Consider the following 20,484-nt stretch of genomic DNA (forward strand, 5'->3'; position numbering starts at 1 on the left):
CTTGAATTTCATGAATAGACGTGGTTGCCTGTTGCCTAGATACTTTCTTGCAGTAAACAAATTGAGGGTGCTACATCTGTAGAGCGACTCTTTTGTAGGACTGTAAAGTAGCCTAAAAATGCCGAAACCTCAAAACGAAATGGTGAGTTGTTTGACGGTATGCGCACAGTTGGAGCCGTTGAAGAATACTTTATATTTTTTCTGTGTCATAACTCCGTTTCGCTGTTTGATTGTGAGCACCATATGAAGACTACAGCTTGTTAATGTAGCATTACGGACTCGTGAATCTGAATGCTAACTTGTGAATGTGGTCGTGGATGACAGTGATTCTTTAACAGTTGTCATTATAATTGATACATTTCAATTTACAGATATCCACGGTACCTCCACCGGGTCGCTGGGATTGGAATGACGAAACTCAAACTCTCGAATTTACAAGGTAGCGGGCTCCTTGTAAATGTTTAGCTGGGACATTTTCTGTTGCAAGGTCCTTGCGTAATGCAAATGTTTTCATTCTGTAGTGATCCTCATTGCTTTTCATTACATCATCAGTGCCGTCAGTCTGCTTCATAAAGTCGCATCTTGTTTCTAGTTTTCACACATCAGTAGAAGTCAAAGAGAAAAGAAAAAAGACCAAAACGGTAAATGCGAAACGTTCAGAAAGGTAACTAAGTAGTGCTTCTGTCATAGAAGTGTACTTAAATACATGCATATAGTATATTCCCCATAGCCATACAGTATGCACAATAACACAACACATTTATGTTGTGTGTTATAAAAAAAAAGATTTGCTGTAGGTTATAGGCCTACAGTTTGAAACATTTCCCCATCTGAACTTGCTCCACATTAATATTAATGCTGTGTTGTGCCCAAAGGTCAGCGCAGTGCTCCACACAAGGCAAAAGTAGGAAAACCGCGGGTCCTGCTCAACTAAATGCCTACAAGTCCTCTTTGAAACGAGGCCACAAAGACTGTGTGACCATCGAAGATGTCAAACGTCCGTGTCGTTCATTACATCTGAATTTAGCTCTTAATCTCAGTGTCTTTTGCGCGGGGAAAAGGTTTTGATTGTGTTTGTGTTCTTGTGTTCCAGAGGTGGCACTCAATCTGCTACAGGAGGATGATGCTCTCACCATTCCACTGTGCTTCCTAACTGTGATGAAGTAATGTGGCCTCAACACACACACGCACACACACAGAATAACTTACGTTCACTTACTATGTGCTTGTGTTTGTATGTCCAGGAGCAGAAAACTAGATGAGTTCCTGGCTGCTTTGCTGCTCTACCTGTCCTGTTATTTTGAGAAGAAAACCCTGGACCAGAAACCAAAGCCCCTCATGGCGTGAGCAGGGACAGTGGATGGATCTATCTGCACACATGATGTTAGTGTACTGCCTCTCACTCTCCATCTCTATTCCTTCCTCTCTCTTTCTCCTTCAATCCCTCTCTCTCCGACTGTCTGCATCCCCACCCTAGGGAGCAGAGCATCACGGAGAAGCAGGTCATGGCGGAAGCCTCAGCCAGGGTGCAGCTGGCTCAGAAGCAGCTGGCCTACTGCTACTCCAGCCTGGTGCTGGGTCTGGGCCTCTCCCAGGAGCACCACATGGCCTGTGGCAGGTCAGACACTGGGAAGGGGGTGGGGAGGGAGTTGTGGAAGGAGAGGAGGAGGAGGAGAGGGGAGGGGGGAAGTTCCTGTACGGAAAAAGAGGGGATAAGAGCACCGAATGAAAACAGAGAAAAATAACTTATATTTCACCCATTATTCTCCGAACACGAAACTGGCAAATTGATTCGCACCTAGAGGTTAACCAACACTCATAATGTCTCCCCAGGAATCGAGTGTCGTCGACCTACAGGGACCGGCAGCTGTACGAGGTGGGTACACTGCACCGCTGAGCTCTGCCCTTCACTCAGCTCCACGTCAGCAGGGGTGTTGGGTCAACAGAGGCTCCTGCTTTGACAGGCTGTGTTGAACCAGGTGGGAGGACGGCCGTGGAGTAATTATGGGCTGTAAAAACACCTTGCCTGACCTGCACAACCAAAATAGCTCCTATGAACTTTCTGGAAAGCGTAGAGCCAGAGAGGCACAGGGAATTTGATTCACTTTGTTGGGGATTGAGTACCATAGACGAATGGATGGATGGATTAGTCAAGGAATGAAGTGAATGAAGAAGGAAAAATAAAGGAGGCAGTCCAAATGGCACATATATGTAGAAGGAGGGAGACAACAATTAGCCTAGCATGCAAACATTTCATCCTGTTACAAAATGTCATCCCCCCGGTGTGTATCCAGTGTCTGTACAGCTTCTTCTGCTACGTGGCGTGGGTGACGTTCGGCCGGAGGGACCTCAGAGGGATCCAGCAGGAGGTGGGCCGCCTGCTGCGTTCAGACACCTTCAACCCTGCCCGGAGGACCAGGCAGGAGGACCCAGGGGAATCCCGTGACCACGACTCCCTCTCTTTCCCCAACTTGTCCGGTCCAACTGCCAAGGAGGGCCAGGCGGAGGTCAAAGACCAAGGACATCCCAGCCCTGCCCTTGAACAACGGTGGGTGGAGGAAGGCTGTGTGTGCGCGAGTGTGTGCAAGAGCAAGAGTGGAGCCGTTTGAAGAAAGGAGAGAGAGATGATGCCAAAGATGTTTAGGGTGGACAGGAGAGAGAGATTGATGTGACAGGTTACACTCCCACATTTAAGACATGTTGCTCCACCATCTTGGCCTGAGCGATGTCAGCCATATGCACCCTTCATCTCATCACCCGTGAGTGACAGCCTGTTTTCACGTCGACCTGCAGTATCTGACAGATGACTGGCAGCTTAGTAAACTCCTTTCAGTTCTGTGTATTTCTGGCTGTCTGGCTGAGACCTAGGTCAAGACAGCAGAGACTGTCAGACTTGGAGTTGTGTTCCAGTGTGGAGAATGTCTACTTAATGCTTTCACAGCTGTATCACCATGATTGATCATTGCATAGTTGCTATGGATATTTCATAACATTGAATTTGAGTTGACACAAGGTATTTTAATAATGATTTCATCCACACCATGGCTAATATTTATATAGTTCTGGCTGTACTTATTAATAAGATGAAATCTCTTTGTCGCTCCCCTGTGCATAGTATATCAGCTCATAGAACTAGAGCAGCTACAAATCTTCTATCACTAGTTGTATCAGATAGACACATTCACTTCCATCCCTGTAATTTTACTGGTCCTCCACCCATCTTGACCCCAGGAAGTCCCGGCGGCGGCCAGCCCTGAGCAGCATGATGACCCAGCGTTCCCCGGTCTTGGTGTCCTTGCTGCCCTTGCCACGCGAGGAGGCGCCCCACCTGTTTGTCCGCAGTCGGCTCCACGATCAGCAGAGCGACACGCCATGCGACACAGAGGCGCTGCTGAAGCAGCTCAACCAGAAGCTGGCCGACATCAGGTAACGTACACCTCCACATCCAGCTGTCACACAGCCACATAACAGCGTCCATATCCAGCTGTTACACAGCCATCTTTGGGTAACAGAACGTTATGACACAGTTACTCTAACATTACTCGTGTCAGCTGGCCTACATAAGTTAGTCAGTATTGACAGCAAGCTTGAAAGCTATCAAATTGAGGATTTCAAACCTTCCTCTCATAGCTTTGGCATCCTTGGGAAGCCCTTAAGCCAGTTCAGCTGCACCACACTGATGCCCCAGGGGGCCAACACAGAAGACGAGGAGGATGATGAAGATGATGATGAAGAGGGGAGCGTCCACGTTGGGAGCAGCAAGACCTCCTCCATGCCCAAAAGAGCCGCGTCGACTGCCGTGGACAAGCGTGGCAGTGCCAGCCGCGCCAACACGGGGGTGTCACGTGCCACCACGGAGGGCGTGTCCTCAGACACAGAGTAACCCTGTCTGTGTGTTTATGTGTGTGTTTGAGAGTTTGCATGTATGTGTGTGTATGTTGCTGTGTCGTTCTTTGAAAGTTGGTGTGTAAGTGTGTGTGTGTGTGTGTGTGTGTTTGAGAGTTTGCATGTATGTGTGTATATGTTCCTGTGTCATTCTTTGAAAGTTGGTGTGTGTGTATGTGTGTGTGCGTGTGTGTGTGTGTATGTTTCTGTGTCGTTCTTTGAAAGTTGGTGTGTGTGTGTGTGTGTATGTGTGTGTGCGTGTGTGTGTGTATGTTTCTGTGTTGTTCTTTGAAAGTTGGTGTGTGTGTGTGTGTGTGTGTGTGTGTGTTTCTGGGATCTGAGCACAATCCATGCTGACATAGCTTAGGGCCATAACACAGACAGAAATTCAGATGATAAATGTTGCGTTTAAAAAACACATGCTCATGGACATCTTGCTGTGTTTTTGTTTGCATCATTTCAAATACATTATCCTCATGGCTATCATATTAAAAAGCAATGAGATACCTTTAGTACGTTGTGTCGTCTGTTACTTGTGCATTCTGAGTGCAATGTATTCTTTACCACCAGGTGGTGCTGTGGTCTACTGTATGAAGGAATTCAATTCAAATCTTGTGACAGAGACTGGACAATCAAAATGATAAAGGTTATTTAGGTATTGAGTTAGAGAGTTAGCATTATTCAACCCTCTTCAACATGCACAGCTTGCATTAACGAGCAAAACTTCTACACATAAAAACTGGTCTTCCATTCACTTGCATTCACCACAGCTGCAACACCTCCCTCCCGTGAGAGCAACCAGTGTCACACTGCACTACCAGGCCATTCCAAACACACAAACAAGTCAGTCAGCGCTGCCTCCGAGGCTTCTTGTGGACTAAAGTGGTCGCTGTGTTGGCTCCAATGCTACCTACAGTCTGACAAAAGTCACTATGCTACCTCAAGAGGCTTTGCACAATGTGCTACAGGCTTCCAACAAGTGTACCTCACGGCAGGGGCGTAGTCAGAATAATATTTTTGGGTAGGCTTAGAAAAATATGGATAGGCATCTTTTCAGTTTCTTTTTTCTTATTTACTTTGCGATGTGTGTTTTTGGGTAGGCCTTAGATCAAATTGGGTAGGCCTGTGCCTACCCAGGCCTACCCGTGGCTACGCCCCTGCCTCACGGCCAGCGTTCAGAATGTGTTACAGGCTTCCAACAAGTCTACCTCACAGCCAGCGTTCAGAATGTGTGCAGCTGCTGCAGCTCCAATGGCAGAAGGGGCTTTACCTTCACCCTAATTGGCTGGGTAATCTGGACGTGGCAGCGAGAGCTAAGCCTGCTCAGAAAGAGACTGGGCTGGGGGATGGGACTCCAGGCTGAGAGATTGAGATGGAGGCTGGGATAGGGAGGTAGACTAGTCTGATCTTGGCCAATCTGGGCTGGGCCAGGCTTGGTGGGAGGCTGTGGGCCTGATGTTTGGTGAAGCCCAAAAATGTCTAGAAATATCTGCAGGAGAAGCATGTTACTACTTCTAACAATAATAGAAACAGGAAAAGAACTGCAAAAACGTATAGCTTTCACTGGTTGTGATGACATTACGTGTGAGACCGTGTATGAGACATCCAGGTAAAAAATAATGAAACCAAAAGGGGGAGACAAAGAGCACAGCAACGAGGATAATAAATTATAAAAGTTATCCTCAGTGCAAAACAACGTGTATTTTTTTTACACGTGTAGGATTTGATGATGTTCATTATTGTCCTCTCAATTATACTGTAATTTGTTGCTTGATAAAAAAGAACGTATAAGGTGTTTGCAGAATTAGCCAAATATCAGAATTTATTGTCTCGACCATGTACACTACTACTTCAAAACAAATTGAAATGCAGTTGAACAACTGAACAGTTCATTAGAATTAGTAAAGGTAGGCCACATGATGACAGTGTAAGCTTTTATCTTAATGGACGAAGGAGCGAAACTGTCAATCATTGCTCAAGCTCTCCCTCATCGCTCTGGATAAGTGCGTCTGCTAAATGAATAAAAATCTTCTGACCTGTATTTTCTCTCTTTCTCTCTCTTTCTCTCTCTTTCTCTCTCTTCCTCTCTTTCACTCTCTTTCTCTCTCTCTCTCTCTCTCTCTCTCTCTCCCTCTCTCTCTCTCTCTCTCTCTCTCTCTCTCTCGCTCCATCTCGCTCTCTCTCTGTGTCTCTCTATATCTCTCTCTCTCCTTCTCTCTCTCTTTCTGCGTACAGTAGGCTAGGACGGCAATGCAGCTCAGTGCGGTGTGACGCCTGACATGGCCGAATCATAGGGAGCTGTAACGGACCACCTGACTTGAAAATTTAAAGCAATTCATTGTGTGGACCGGGAACTATCAAGTCCAGATTCAGCTGTAAAGTCCGCGAAGTTTAGCCTACGTTGCAGTTCTACAATAGTGTACATTTGTATCTGAAAAAGTGCGTGGACTGTGAGGAATAACAGCACGCAACACGTATCCCGTGGGATTCAGCTCTAGAGTGAGTGAGACGAGGACTTGCAGCGAAGGTGCAACTGAGAAGGGGTCGGAGTCGCATAAGAGCAACAGAAGAGACGATTTGATATTTGCCCCGTATCGTCACATCTTTGTCAAAGGAATAATGCGGAACATTTGGATAATTCTCACCCTCGGCATAACAGCCTTTCTCTCCGGGGAAACGGTAAGTTTGGAAAGGGAGCTCTCTCGAATTACTTTCAGGATAGCTGGGGAGTAAAGCAAAGCAACTTGGAACCCGAGACTATACTCGCTTGCGTTTATTACCTTGCTACAACTCGGAATATGACACATTAAAGCCCCTATTGGAAATATTGTATTTTGTCAAAATATATGTATGCAACTACGTCTATCTATTGTGATATTTTAAGTTGAAGTGACTTTTGGTAGTCTAAATCTTTTATATTCAGACCATTGTCCACATACGAGACAATACGTTTACGTTGCCCGTAAAGTCACTATATTTGTTGTCCAAATAAATGACACGGTGCTTAGGCTAGGCTACTTGAGTACTGGTAGGCTACACATCATTGCAATTAAACTATAACGACTTATTTCCTATATTTTCTATTTACTTTTTGTTGTGGGTGTTTTGTATAGCCTACTGTCAACAAAAACGTGGCATAGCATATTCACAGTTTCAATTGCATTTTCGGTTTCTTGCGATGCCGAGACTAGCACATTTAAACAAATCACAGCTTGCTTGACTTTTGTTTATAAGGAAAGAAAGCAGTGTGTGCGTGTGTATGCTTATTTCATGCTGAAAAACACGAAGGATGAACAACAACAGCCTGTGAAAGATTACACAGGTTATAGCCCAGTCCAAACAGTTGTAGAAATCAACTCGAACGTCAGACGTATCATAACAGTGTTGTTGACGATTGGATGCTCATTTGAGTCTGACTAATTGTGGACGTATCCTACCAGAAATGAGCTCGAGTGTTGGCATGGACTTTCATGCGAGGGCTGTACGGAGTGTGGTTTCCTGGCGACAGAGTGAAAGCAGACAGTGCTGTGGTCTCGAGGGACTGTGCAGCACTTGGCCCTAGTCCCCTGTGAGCCCGCGTCCAATTAGCCGAATCAGACACTCGTGTTTTAATGAGTCATTGTTTTGCATTAGGTCATCCCCTGTGTCCACACACGTTTACTAGACAGGCTTCTGAGGCCTTTATGTACTGTGCCTGAACTTGACTGGTCCTCAGGGATGGGCTTGAAAGAAGCAAAGTAGCTATGGAAACACAAATATACTGTTTATTTTAGGTAGGATACACGGTAGGGTGGTAGCCGTTGGCCAATTTGTCCATATCTTTCATATCTACAAACCCTCTTGACAATAGGTACATGGTGTAGCCTATACTGTACAAATGAGCTGAACTACCAACCCAGATGCTCCACCAAAACATCAATAGTTCTGGATTCATGGCAGATTATCCCCCATTGATCTGTGCTTCCCTGTATCTGTGTTCCCTGGAGCATTTGGAGTCTCGTCCTTTTCTATGAAACCTGACACATGACATTGATTCCCAATGTTGGCACACGCGTTGACACATCATTCCAATGGCTGCTGTGTGATAAGCGTCATGCAGGACAGATCCATGTGTCAATGACCCTGGACATGGAGGCCTATAGGGCTGGATTGTTCTCTTTGACAACACCTGTCACACAGAAATCACTGCTCCCGGACAGTAAGCTGGTGGTGAAAATGTATTTCCCAGTCTTGCTCCTGACCCTCATGATTGGTCTGTGTAATACTTTTAGAGCAGGATGATTCGAGAATTAGCATGTTATTCATTTAGTGTTTTTGCCCCAAGCATGCAAATAGACCTAGTGCATATAAACTCCTTTACAGTAATATTTTGTAAAAGTTACTCAATGTTAGTTGATTAGTCGGGTGGGGGTATTTTCAGGAACTGTAGACCGCCTGGAGGTTTAAGGGGCCCGTAGTGTTTTGGTGTTCACCGGTCACCAGATGTTGTAGTCTGTAATTAGTGTTGTGTTTTGGTGGGAAGTGTGAGTGTTCACTTCCCTTCATAGGGCTGAGTGATGTTGTGGCTGGTCTCACTGTCTGATGCAAGCCTCTGAGGACTAACTTCCCAAATGGCCTTGGCCGTGGAATGAGACTGGTTAGGAAAAGTGGGCCTTTTCAAGGGCAATGATTGGGTAAGGCCTCGGAACTGACTGGAATGTCTGTGTTGTCTCGGCTCTGAGAGATTCCACATGCCACAGCACAAAAGAAAGAACCGAACTGACGTTTGGAGATTTTGGACACAGAATCAGTCTAGTTCAGTTTGATGTCAGTTGTCCTTTACTCACAGGTGAGTCAAAGTGAAATAAATTAAGCTTGGCCAAATTGAGGTTTCCGTGGTTACACTCCCCTAATCAGCATCTTTTTTTTCTTTTCCTCTCATTTCTCTGAGATTATTACTGGCGTTTAACTGCTTTCAGTGAGCTGATCCATTCTTATGGGTAGTAAACAACATGAAAGTACTACACTAGAGGGCAGTCAGACAGACAGGCAAACAGACAGGCAGACAGTCCAATAGACAAGCTGTCAAACAGACAGCCAAACTGGCAAGCAGTCTGACAAACAGACAAATAAGCAGACAGGCAGGCAAACAAGCAGGCAGGCAGTCAGACTGTGTCAGACAGGAAGACAGGCAGACAGGCAAGTGAGAAGACAGGCAAGCGAATAAGCAGGCAGTCAGGCAGAGGCATACAGGCAGATGACCGCTCTCTCACCCCACACTCCACTCCTGCTCCGCACCTGAGGCTATCTTTGACTGCAGTATTAAACAAGACAATAACAACACTGAAGCAAGCAGACACACACACACACATCAGCGTTGCAGATAACACCGTTTCATTTCCCTTTTGTGTGGTTAAACTAGTACTGTATCGTATTTCTATCAAGAGTGTCTATTTTCTCAACTGATCCCACATTATTACTCCAAAGCGATGACCCGTACTGATCAACTCTCATCCAAACCAAAGGGATCAGGAGAAGCTTGGTATAGTTTCTAATCAGTTTCCCCAGCCTTTCAGAAGTAAATGCCCGCTTCCTTCCCTTCCTGTGGTTACAAAGATGTATCATTTTGAATGCATACAACCTGATGAATATGTCAATGACTGTCTGCAGCAGAATGTTTCATCTTAACTGTGAAGGCCCATTTCTGGTAAACACAGTCTGAGAAGGAAACAGAGGCTTAAGGTCTTTGTTGTGGTGTGTCCATAAAAGCAGCAGAAAATAGGGAAATTGGTGTTCTGGAGGTGCAAGATCCACCTCCTCTGCCCTCAGGGACTTTTATTCACTGGGCTCCTATCTGACGGCCATTATGTAATAGTTAATGGACTCTGCAGGCCGTTGCGCAGGGGCCTGTAAAATCCCAGTGCACTCTTGTTTTGTCATCCGCCTCTCTCTCTCTCCTGCACATGCACGCTCATATGCGCACACATGCTCTCACCCATGCACGCATGCATGAACTCTCTCATGCACACACACAAACAGAAGCACACACATGGCAGAAAACCAATCACACACACCCACACACACCACCCTGGTTCCCACTGAGACGCTGCCTGTCATGACCAGAGTGTTTTGGGTTCCTCTGAGAACAGTGGCATTCTTCTTCTTGTCCTCCAGACAGCCGGGAGGAACAAGGCAGCGGAGGAGCGCTCCCTCGCTCCGCTCCCTCGTTCCGCTCTGCCGACACTCAAGACGCCGGCGTCTGTGTCGGCGTCTCCGACATCTGTGGGACGTATGCACGCTTGTTTGAAAGGAGCTGCTCCCCCTGCTCCTCCTCCCTCCTCCCTCCTCCCTCCTCTCCTCTGCCATCTCTCCAGGGGGTTGGAAAGGGACTCTTTCATTGGGATGAGGATGTGCGTACTTGTGAGACTGACATACAACAATGTTTGTGTGTGTGTGTCTGTGTGTGTGCAAAAGACCCCTCCCACAAGCGTTGTAGACAAGGGGAAAACGTGTACGTGCAGTACAGTGCCTGTGCTGTATGTTTGAGCCCTTCCATGCCTTAAGACATGGAGGACCCACAGAGGGGCCAAACACCAACCCTTGACAGCACTACTACAGCAAGAACAACACTAACACAGCAGCTTTAGTCATCTCCTTTTCCCTCTCTCTCTCTCTCTTCTTTTTATCTTACCCTCTCTCCCCCTTTTTTTCTTTTTATCTCTCTCTCTCACTCTCTTACCCACCCCCTCGTTTCTCACCCCTTAATTAGCCCTGCAAATGGAAAGTTCCCTGGGAGAGCCGTGAAGGAGGGCTGTGGCTCCGTGGTCGTGTGACAGAGATAAAAGGGGGGAAAACCCTGCGTTAACAGACGTCTGCTCCTTCCCCTCGTCCTCCTTCACTCTCCCTCTCTGTGCCTGTAGCCCGGCAGACCTCCCAGGGGGGAGGAGACGGGGCCGGGTCTCCCCTGTCTGGCCGGGGCTTTGCAGGTGTGAGAAGCGTCTAAGTGTTTGTGTGAGAAGAATCTGTGTGTGTGTGGGTGTAAGGACCCCAGAGTGGTTGTATGTAAGGAGCGTCCCTGTGTATGTGTGCAAAGGTGTGTGTGAGAGAGAAAGAGATGGCGGACCCATGTGTCGAGCAGGGCAGCACAGGATTGGTCTAGTCAGGGGTGAAATGAGACTTAAGTATTGGCTCTGGTACTGCATCACTTGTCTGCCCATTCTATTCCCAACCTCAATCTCACGCCTTGGCCTGCCAAGTCCAATAAATCTAGCCGTATCGCATTGTGTCGAATGCAATTCGTGCCTCTGGTTTATCTAATGTTATAAAATATTCATGATCCAAACATTCATTGCATGCCTCATATGTTTTCTGACAGATACTTGGACCTCATCGTCAACACAAGTAATGCAGAAAAGAGCCGCTTCAACACTCCGTATGGAATTGCCATCCACTCACTTCATCACTATTATGACAAATATTTGCCTGTTGCTCTTTGTCCAACCCTAGATATCTGCTCAGTATCTGTCCTAAAAGGTCTCGTTAGATCGTGGTTACATCTCAGCGGCATATTTAGTGGTCAGAATTGCAAATAAGCTGTTTTAGAGTCACAGTGGAATTGACTTAGAGTCTTGGTAGTTGGCTGTGGCTGTGCTGAGGAGGGGGGTGGTGGGCGGAGGGGAGGGGAGGGGCTTTACATCTGGACAATATTATCCCAAAATGGTGGATAGAAGGAGGTGTGACGTCAGCCAACTTTTCTTCCCTTTTTCCATCTCGCTCCCAAGATTGCTGTGGAAAACGCCACGGCGCATTTAACACATCTGCGCTCACTCGTATTTACGAGCACGTTTTATCGCTTTTAAAAGCACCTAATTGAAATCTGCCCTGCGCTCTACCGAGCAGAAAAATGTCTGGTCTTTCCATTATTTTTCTGACTTAATTCAACGCCGCCGTGAATCAACTTCAGGGTGCAAATTATGCTGTCTAAGGATGGTGTATTGCTTAACCACAAATTATACCTTTATAATCTCTTCATTTAGTGTTATTTTCATGAATCTCTTGAATTCCACTGGGGCTTTTTTGTTTCAAACTCTTTTTATGAAACAGGGGAATTCACTAAGCACTCAAAAAAACACCAGGTCTAGTGTGTAAACTTGTTATCCGTTTTGTAAAAAGACTCTGAATTGAGCTCATGAATATTCAGAAGCAAACAGCGGTTGTCATAGCAACGGCTTCCAAAAACAGGAAGTGGCTATGTCTTCGTCTCTATCTCGGGCTGAGGTGCTGTGTGGGGTGCGAAATGGCTTCCATTCTTAATAATTGCCTTTCTGAGACTCTTATTTGTGGTAGTCATGGTTTCTGTTTGTGGGCTCTCACCTCCTACGTTCAAGAAGTAAAATGCTTCTGACTCAAATGGTGTTCAAATGGAGATTCAGCCCTACATCTTTTGGACAACATGCCCTTTTCTCAGAGGGTATAATTGCTGACATTTTCGACAATTTTAGAAGTTTTCCATTTCAGACTTAGCAGAGCCATGACGCCAGGTCTTTAAGTCCATCTCCAGATGTTCAGTGGTGACTGATGTTCTCCCATGCCCTAGACCAGGGCCACAAGGTCAGACCAGACAAGGCAGTGACTCAGAGTATCAACAGCAAAGATATGAAGCAGAAGAAGCAGTCCACTGGACTATTCACACGAGAAAGAAAGAGAGAAAGAGAGAGAGAGAGACAGACTGAAAATACAGTTGATCATTATAGGTCCTTTCCCTCTCCTCCGCCTGTTGGGCCTCTTCCTCTTCTTTGACGTGCTCAGAAGCATTCATTCACCGGCCTACTTATCTTTCTACTACGCTCTGTGAGTTAATCTTTACTAATGCACTGTGTTAACACCCATCTGTGTCCCAAACGCCAACTGTATACCCCCCCACCCCCCCCATTGACCCAACGGCCTCCATTAGAGACACAAGCGGGGGAGGGGGGGTTATTGTGAGAGGGAGAGAGCAAGAGAGACAGAGATGGGTGAAAGGAGGTAGGGCACCATCACTCAACAGGCATGGCTCCAGAGAGAGCGGCGTCAGATGGAGCCATTTGGAATGTTTGGAAATGCACATGCTGCTGCCACGCTCATTTCCCCCGTTTTGAGGCCGCCGCCGCCGTCGCCGCGGTCATGGGCGGAGCAATCGCTAAAGGAAAAAGTCTCCGGACGAAACAAAAGTACGATGCGTGCGTGCATGCCTGCCGTATCACGTTTGGCTGAACTGTACATGCTGTGACCTCACAGACACCCCTACTTTCCTCCACTGTGTGTTTCTGCTCAGTCTCTGACACCATACGCCCCCCTGCCTGGCAGAACCACTGGCCCAAGGTCACTGGCTCTTTTAATCCTGGCAGTTTTACGCTTAAACCGGTTAGCCTGTCGTGACTGAGGGAAGTAAACTTGATTACTTTGATGAGTATAATTTGTTTAATCAAGTGATTCAGTATATCTGGATGGAATGGTGTTGGAAGGTTTTACTGTCTCTCAGACTCTGCAGAGAGCGGGAGAGGAGTGCTTCTCTAGCTCTCTCTGTCTGTCTGCCTTTCTTTTTACCTGTCTGTCTGTCTGTCTGTATCATTCCTAGAGTTCCTCCTGCAGCCTCACCTGCTGTGTGTGGTGAGGTGGAGAATCAAAGGTAAACGGCATATGTTTGGAAATGGAGAAATGTTCACACACTTTGCATAGTGAACCAGTTATAACATGAAACGGTATAATTCCCGATGAGATCACTTGAAATGCCACAGCAGCTTTATTGCATCTTTAGAAGACACCACTGAAGACGGGTGGGAAGGGTTTTGCTGTGGCAGATTCAGGCTGCCTGTGAGCTATCCATCACAGACAACCTCTTGACGAGATTTGTGAGAAGGTCTCGTAAGCGACAAGGCCCTACAAAAGCGTTGACAACATGTGTCCTCATGTGGGAGAACAGTAGAGGGTCCTCTTTGCTGCGGGGAGTCCCACCACAGCATCTGGTCCCTGTTGCAGCGGCAGAGAACGAAAGAAAGAAAAATAGAAAACGCCAGAGAGGAAAAGAGCTTTGGCAGATGAACATAAAATATGGTTTTAGCTGCAGTCAGAGTTCTGTCAGGAAGCTCTGGCCATACTGTCCTGACAGGACAGGACAAAACTGACCGTTTTGGAGCTTTGGCTCTGGGAACGTGTGTGTGTGTGGGGGGGGGGAGTGTCGAGTTCTTCTGAGGGGCAAAGAAGCTTCCCCTGCCTTGGCGTCATTAAAGCTTGAGCATGCAGCCCAGCCCTGGTACAAGAGCCTATTTTTGCTGTCACACTTCAATTATTTACACAGAATGGAATATGAATGAGAGTTTTGCCTCATCCTTCTCCCGATATGAGCTGGGGGCTACAGTGCTCCCTTTAGCAGACACACAAAAGCTCCACAGAAATGGCGCATGGAGCCTTTTGTTTAAGCCCCTCACCACCCTCACCCTCATTCCTGATAGAGCCAGGCCTCCTGCTCGCTAGTCTTTGCTATTTGATGGCTTCATTGCAGATAACATAGCATTTAGAGAGCCATGCTAGACTGTGAAACGTTCTGACTGTCAAAGCAGGCTCTGTACTATGGAATAATAAATGGACCCAAGTGGAGTTTGTAAATAGTTCAGCTCTGTTTTGTGAGCTAACTGTGGTTTCGTTGTTGTCAGAGAGATAAGAAAAGAAGGCTCTTTCTTTTGTTTTCCTTCATTATTTCCCTCTCTCTCTCTTCAGCAGCTGCCGTGCATATGGAGTACGGATATGGAGTGTGTGTGTGTGTGTGAGTGCTCTGTATGTGGCTCAGGTCTGAATGGTTCTCCGAAGCTGCAATGAGTACCCCCTGAAGTGACTTCTTAAAATCCAGTCAACTAGCAGTGAGACTGTGTGACTGTGTGAAAGGCCCCGGTGTGGCTGCGTCCCTTCGTCCACTGGGGACAGACAGGGACAGGCCTCATGACCGCGGAGGTGCCATACGACATGTTTACGTGTGCGTTTTGTAATAGTTGCCCACACTACTCTGTCGCATCTCTCCAAACCCTGTGGACTTGAATAAGAGAATGTCACCTGCTACTAGTGACCCTGCCTGTAGCCTATCCCATCAGGCCTGTCAGCAGATGCACACACTCACACGCGTACACACACACACACCCCGATGTAGCGGTGACCTAGTCCCGTCCCTGGATCAGTCAAAGCTCAAAGGGGATTCAGTCTGTGTGCTTAGTGTGCATCTGGAGATTCTGTCTTTGTGTGTCTCTCTGTTGTTCATGAAGGGAGGTGCATTGTGCGGGCAGGCCAACTTCTGCTCAAAATAGATCACAATAGATCATAGTAGATCATAATACAGCACAGTCGATCTAAGTGCTCACAGTTGCTCGATCACAGCAGCTGTTACAGGTTGACTAGCGACCCGGTGCTCCACTTCTCCTGTGTGTGTGTGTGTTTGTGCGTGTCGTGAGTGTGTAGGCTGGCAGTCCTGATCAGGATGAGCCCTGGATAATAGGATCAGAGATCACCACCTGCCACTCACTCACCCCAGAAACCTCCCTCCCTCCTTCATACTACCAACGTGCTCTGTGCTCATCTTCTCCTCGCCATGTTCCACGTCAACGATGTGGCATGAGCGTCGCTCCCTCCCGCCTTCTCTCTCCCTCCATCCTCTCATCGCTTTTCATTGCCTCTTCCCAGAGCTAGCTTCAAGTCCACCCAATTCAGCCCCCCCCCCCCCCCCCCCCCCCCCCCCCCGCCGCCCCGAGTAGAGTGGCATGCGTCCTGACTCTGCTGAACCTGAATACTCTTAAGGAGAACTAACCCTGGATGAGAATTCAGTTGCAGCGCCGGGCAGATTGAATCAGATCTTTTGCCGAGGTAGTCCCAGATCTTCAAAATCCCCCCCTGCCCGCCCCCCCTCATCCCCAACACACCGTTTCACTGTAGTAGACCGTGTAGTCAATTGGAAAATGGAAGCGCAAGTAACTTGATTATAAATTGAAGGCTAAAAAGAAATGGCACAAACCAAACCGCAGCTGTGAAACTACAAATAATGGGGTGGACAACAACCCCCTGTCCTGCTCCACTCCTCTAATGCTTCCTGTTCTGAGGGGACGCCCCTCCCCCCGACCCTCCCCTACTCCTCAGAGTCCGGTCGGGCTCAGGATCTGGGCCGTGTGGGGTTAATGAGCTGGCTGTGACCAGCTCAGGAGTTTCCAGTTAACGCGGGGTTAAGAGCTCAGGGCCTCGAGAACGACAAAAGCCCACACAGACCCACTTCTCCAGCACCCCCGACAGGGCTTCCAATCTGGGGTCAATTAAACTTTGAACCAGCAGCTAATTACGATCCTTTCGCTTCACCTCTCAGCCACCTACCCCTCCTCCCTCCGGCCCACCCGCCTGCCTGCCCTCCAATCGCCTGGCTGCCTCACTGTTCCATTAGCGCCAGTAACCAGCAACAGCAATACTTGCTTGGAGTTGCAGTCATTGAAGCCATAGCTTTTTTCTACTGACACTCAGATGGGAAGCAGAGTCTTTGAAGTGTGTGTGTGTGTGTGTGTATGTGTATGTGTTTGTGTGTGTGTGAGAGAGAGAGAGAGAGAGATAGAGAGAGAGAGAGAGAGAGAGAGAGAGAGAGAGAGAGAGAGAGAGAGAGACTGCCAACTCTGGTGGCCTTGCTAATCACACCCAGTCCGCTGGTGTTATACGCACCAGGAACCAAGTCCCATCCAGCACTTGAGCTCAGTGTAGGCTGTAGTACTAGGAAGGACACGTGGTCAGGTCTGGGAGATGTGGGTGGGGCAGTCTTGTGATGTGTTTGGGGGAGGGACACATGGCCAGGTCTGGGAGATGTGGGTGGGGCAGGCCTGTGATGTGTTTGGGGGAGGGACACATGGCCAGGTCTGGGAGATGTGGGTGGGGCAGGCCTGTGATGTGTTTGGGGGAGGGAGCGGCGGAGTGGTGTGGGGGTGGAGCCGGGTCTGTGAGTGTACTGTACAGGAAAAAGACTGAATAGCCAGTGGGACACTGACTAAAGATGCAGTCCTAAAGAGTGAGGGTTGCAGTGGAACACTAGATCCCCCTAACAGATGCCAAATGCTGCTCTGATGATGAAGATAGTGGTGGATGTGATGATGATGATAATGGTAGTGGTGATGATAGCGTCTCATGGATGTTATGTGGAGATAACCCTAACCCCCCCCCTCCCCCCCCCACCCCTCATCAACCACACACACAAACACACACTCCTAGGCAGCAGAACTTGCGTTTGCAGTGGAATGGGGAATATGACAGCCACTTCATGGTCTGAAAAGACACATTCATCTCCAAGATCAATACACACACACGCACACACATGAACACTCACACACACAAACACACCCACACATACTCACACATAGTGGAACTAATAGGCAGGTGGTGGGGGGTGCAGGACATGCGAGAGAAAACGTGTCCTTGTGTGTGACAGCACATATTTTTTACATGTGAGAGCATGTGGGTGTGTGTGCGTGGGGGGGAAGGTTATATGCTAGCGTCTGTCCATGTGTGTACCCTGGTTAACCATTGGAGTGTAAAGGCCTGCCTGTAGCCCAGGTAGGCTGAGCTGGAATTTACATAACAGGCTTTGTATACAACGTTACATATGTGTATGGGGGATGAAAATGTAGTGATGCAGTAAGGATAAGATATCTCTACGTAAGAGGGATATCCTTCAATCTCTCCTGCCTGCTTGTTGCCTGTTTGCTGCCTGCCGGCTCTTATTAGGATACAAGAGAAAGGGAGGCCTGTTTTCTCTCTCTTGGCAGGTCCTCTCCAGGCCTCCTCTGTTCATCAGCAGGAAAGAATGTGTTCCATGGACTGGCTGAGCAGCAGCACAAGTGGACAGTACAGGACAGGCTCCTATCTGGACCCCACGCCAGCCAATCCAGAAGCTGCCTGGCTGCCAGCTGGGGCCCGCGTTCAGGAAGAACCTGACCCGGCCCCCAGCCCCCTGGCCCCCGGCCCCCAGCCCCCTGGCCCCCGGCCCCCAGCCCCCTGGCCCCCAGCCCCTGGCCGCCGGCCCCCTGGCCCCCGGCCCCTGGCCCCCTGCCCCGGAGAGCTACGTACGGAGCCAGGGAGATTAGGGCTTTGAAGAGAACTCAGAAGCTGCTTCCTGTAATAAGCTAGGCTCCTTCTCACACTAATGTGCAGCCAGGGATGGAGGGAGGGATGGATGGATGGAGGGATGGATGGACAGGGATGGATGGATGGATGAAGGGAAACGCTCCGTGGAGGATCACCATCAAGCTAAGGGAGACCAACTACCCATTTCCTTTTATTTTGGTCTCTGCCTTTCTCCTCCTCCTCCTTATCCTTTTGCTCCTCCTGCAGAGTAGAACGGATGAGTGAATGTGGTTGATGGGCTGCAGGTGAAGAGAGAGGAGAAAAACCCGTCCTACAATCTTAACTAACTGGATCTTAACAAAAGCTTCCATCTACTGTTTATGCCCACATCTCATTGCCTGCATGTAGCCCCATTGACAAGTTGGCCATGGAATTACTGTTGACAGAATTTGCTTTTAATGCAGACTTAAAAGAATGCGAAGAAAGGCTTTATGAAAATGGTGATTGAAAAGTCTCTTTGTGAAAGCAAATGAGGCTTACGTTGGTGTGCTTCTGGAGGGCATGTTCAGTGGAAGCCTTGAGGCTCTGCACATGTGGGCCAGAGGAAGAAAAACTAAAAGTTCTGCAAAGTTTCAACCAGCGGACCAACTCTTTGAACATGGTGGAACACTGTTTTTGAACACTTTCCTTTCCCTTTGTTCGCCTTAGAGGTCAACTAAAGAGAAAAAATGTTCCACGCACTTTCCCTCTTGTTTACACACCCTGACCAAACAAGTGCTTCCCTTCCACCTCCAGTGATGCCCATTGGAAGCAACTGACATTCGTTTTAGCACACCCGCCATTTTTACTTCTGTTGTTGAAGTGCAACAACAATGCCTCAGTGTGTTACATGCAAGTTCTTGCAAGTCTGCCTGCCCTAGGTCTGTCTATAAGTCTGTCTGTCCTAGGTCTGTCTGTAAGTCTGTCTGTCCTTGGTCTGTCTGTTAGTCTGCCTGCCCTAGGTCTGTAAGTCTGTCTTTCCTAGGTCTGTCTGTAAGTTTGTCTGTCCTAGGTTTGTCTGTAAGTCTGTCTGTCCTAGGTCTGTCTGTAAGTCTGCCTGTCCTAGGTCTGTCTGTAAGTCTGTCTGTCCTAGGTCTGTCTGTAAGTCTGCCTGCCCTAGGTCTGTAAGTCTGTCTGCCCTAGGTCTGTCTGTAAGTTTGTCTGTCCTAGGTTTGTCTGTAAGTCTGTCTGTCCTAGGTCTGTCTGTAAGTCTGCCTGTCCTAGGTCTGTCTGTAAGTCTGTCTGTCCTAGGTCTGTCTGTAAGTCTGTCTGTCCTAGGTCTGTCTGTAAGTCTGTCTGTCCTAGGTCTGTCTGTAAGTCTGCCTGCCCGAGGTCTGTCTGTAAGTCTGTCTGTCCTAGGTCTGTCTGTAAGTCTGTCTGTCCTAGCTCCCGGGTGGAGGGGAATCCAGATCGTTCACTGAGCTGAACTACTTTTAGGATTTATTGCCAGGGGGTCTCGAGGATTGGGCTACAGAATACGAGAACTGCTTCATGGAAAGCACTTAAAGTCTCTCCGTGTGCCGCCTCACGTTCCGCTTGGTCTCTCTCTCTCTCTCTCTCTCTCTCTCTCTCTCTCTCTCTCTCTCTCTCTCTATCTATCTCTCTCTCTCTCCCCAGCCTCTTGTTTCTGACTGCAGGGCCTAGAGGCCTGCTGGTGCTAGTGTGCTTCATCTCCTCGGCCTCCAGCTCTGCTCTGCTGAAACCACTGCAAGGTGAAGCCTATTTCCCAGCCTCTCCAGTTTCACAGCTCACAAAGAACCAGGCGCCTTCCCTCGCGTATCAAAGCTGTCGAACAGGAACCAGGAATGTTCTGGTCCCCTACCCAAAAGTAGACTTCAGCCGCGCTGGGCCTGGCTGGGCCTGGTTGGGTCGGGCTGGGCCTGGCTGGGCCTGGTTGGGTCGGGCTGGGCCTGGCTGGGCCTGGCTGGGACGCCGGGTGCAGAAAGAGCCCCAGCATGGTCTGAGAAGGTGGATACCACAGGGTTGAGGCCGCCTGGTCTAAATACCATCATGTTTTATCAGCCTGTCCACTAGCAGAGACAACACAAGACTAGCATTACAAGACTAGCACCACAAGACTAGCAATACAAGACTAGCAACATAAGGCTAGCAACACAAGACTAGCACCACAAGACTAGCACCACTAGACTAGCACCACAAGACTAGCAACACAAGACTAGCACCACAAGACTAGCACCACAAGACTAGCACCACAAGACTAGCAATACAAGACTAGCAACACAAGACTAGCACCACAAGGCTAGCAACACAAGACTAGCACCACAAGACTAGCACCACAAGACTAGCAACACATCACTCTTGAGGCATGAGCAGCATGGCTCACTAGAGTCTCCATGGATGTTTTTCACCAGCGAGAGCTGACAGTACGTTTACATTAGGCTCATTGGGATCTTGCAGTGTGCCGCAGCAAGAAGGTCTTTAATTAGGCTGCTTGTGAAATATTTAGTG

The 20,484-nt window shown here is 48.2% G+C and overlaps 1 protein-coding gene across 1 annotated transcript; it reads left to right on the forward strand.

The window, feature by feature from the left end:
- Window positions 1–69: 69 nt before the first annotated feature.
- LOC124467344 (protein phosphatase 1 regulatory subunit 36) lies at window positions 70–3,931 on the forward strand. The gene is made up of 11 exons (XM_047019611.1): window positions 70–142; window positions 372–439; window positions 593–664; window positions 876–997; window positions 1,094–1,163; window positions 1,245–1,343; window positions 1,478–1,618; window positions 1,834–1,876; window positions 2,295–2,548; window positions 3,232–3,426; window positions 3,631–3,931. The coding sequence occupies exons 1-11, from the start codon at window positions 119–121 to the stop codon at window positions 3,881–3,883; spliced, it is 1,341 nt and encodes a 446-aa protein (XP_046875567.1). The 5' UTR covers window positions 70–118; the 3' UTR covers window positions 3,884–3,931.
- Window positions 3,932–20,484: the final 16,553 nt, after the last annotated feature.

The sequence above is a fragment of the Hypomesus transpacificus genome, chromosome 4, assembly GCF_021917145.1.
Source record: "Hypomesus transpacificus isolate Combined female chromosome 4, fHypTra1, whole genome shotgun sequence".
NCBI lineage: Eukaryota > Metazoa > Chordata > Actinopteri > Osmeriformes > Osmeridae > Hypomesus > Hypomesus transpacificus.

Excerpts from the sequence above, each read along its gene's own strand:
- LOC124467344 (XM_047019611.1), top strand. The coding sequence starts at position 119 with ATGCCGAAACCTCAAAACGAAATG. Across the intron at positions 143-371 it reads CGAAACCTCAAAACGAAATG|ATATCCACGGTACCTCCACC; the intron begins GTGAGTTGTTTG and ends TTCAATTTACAG. Across the intron at positions 2,549-3,231 it reads AGCCCTGCCCTTGAACAACG|GAAGTCCCGGCGGCGGCCAG; the intron begins GTGGGTGGAGGA and ends TCTTGACCCCAG.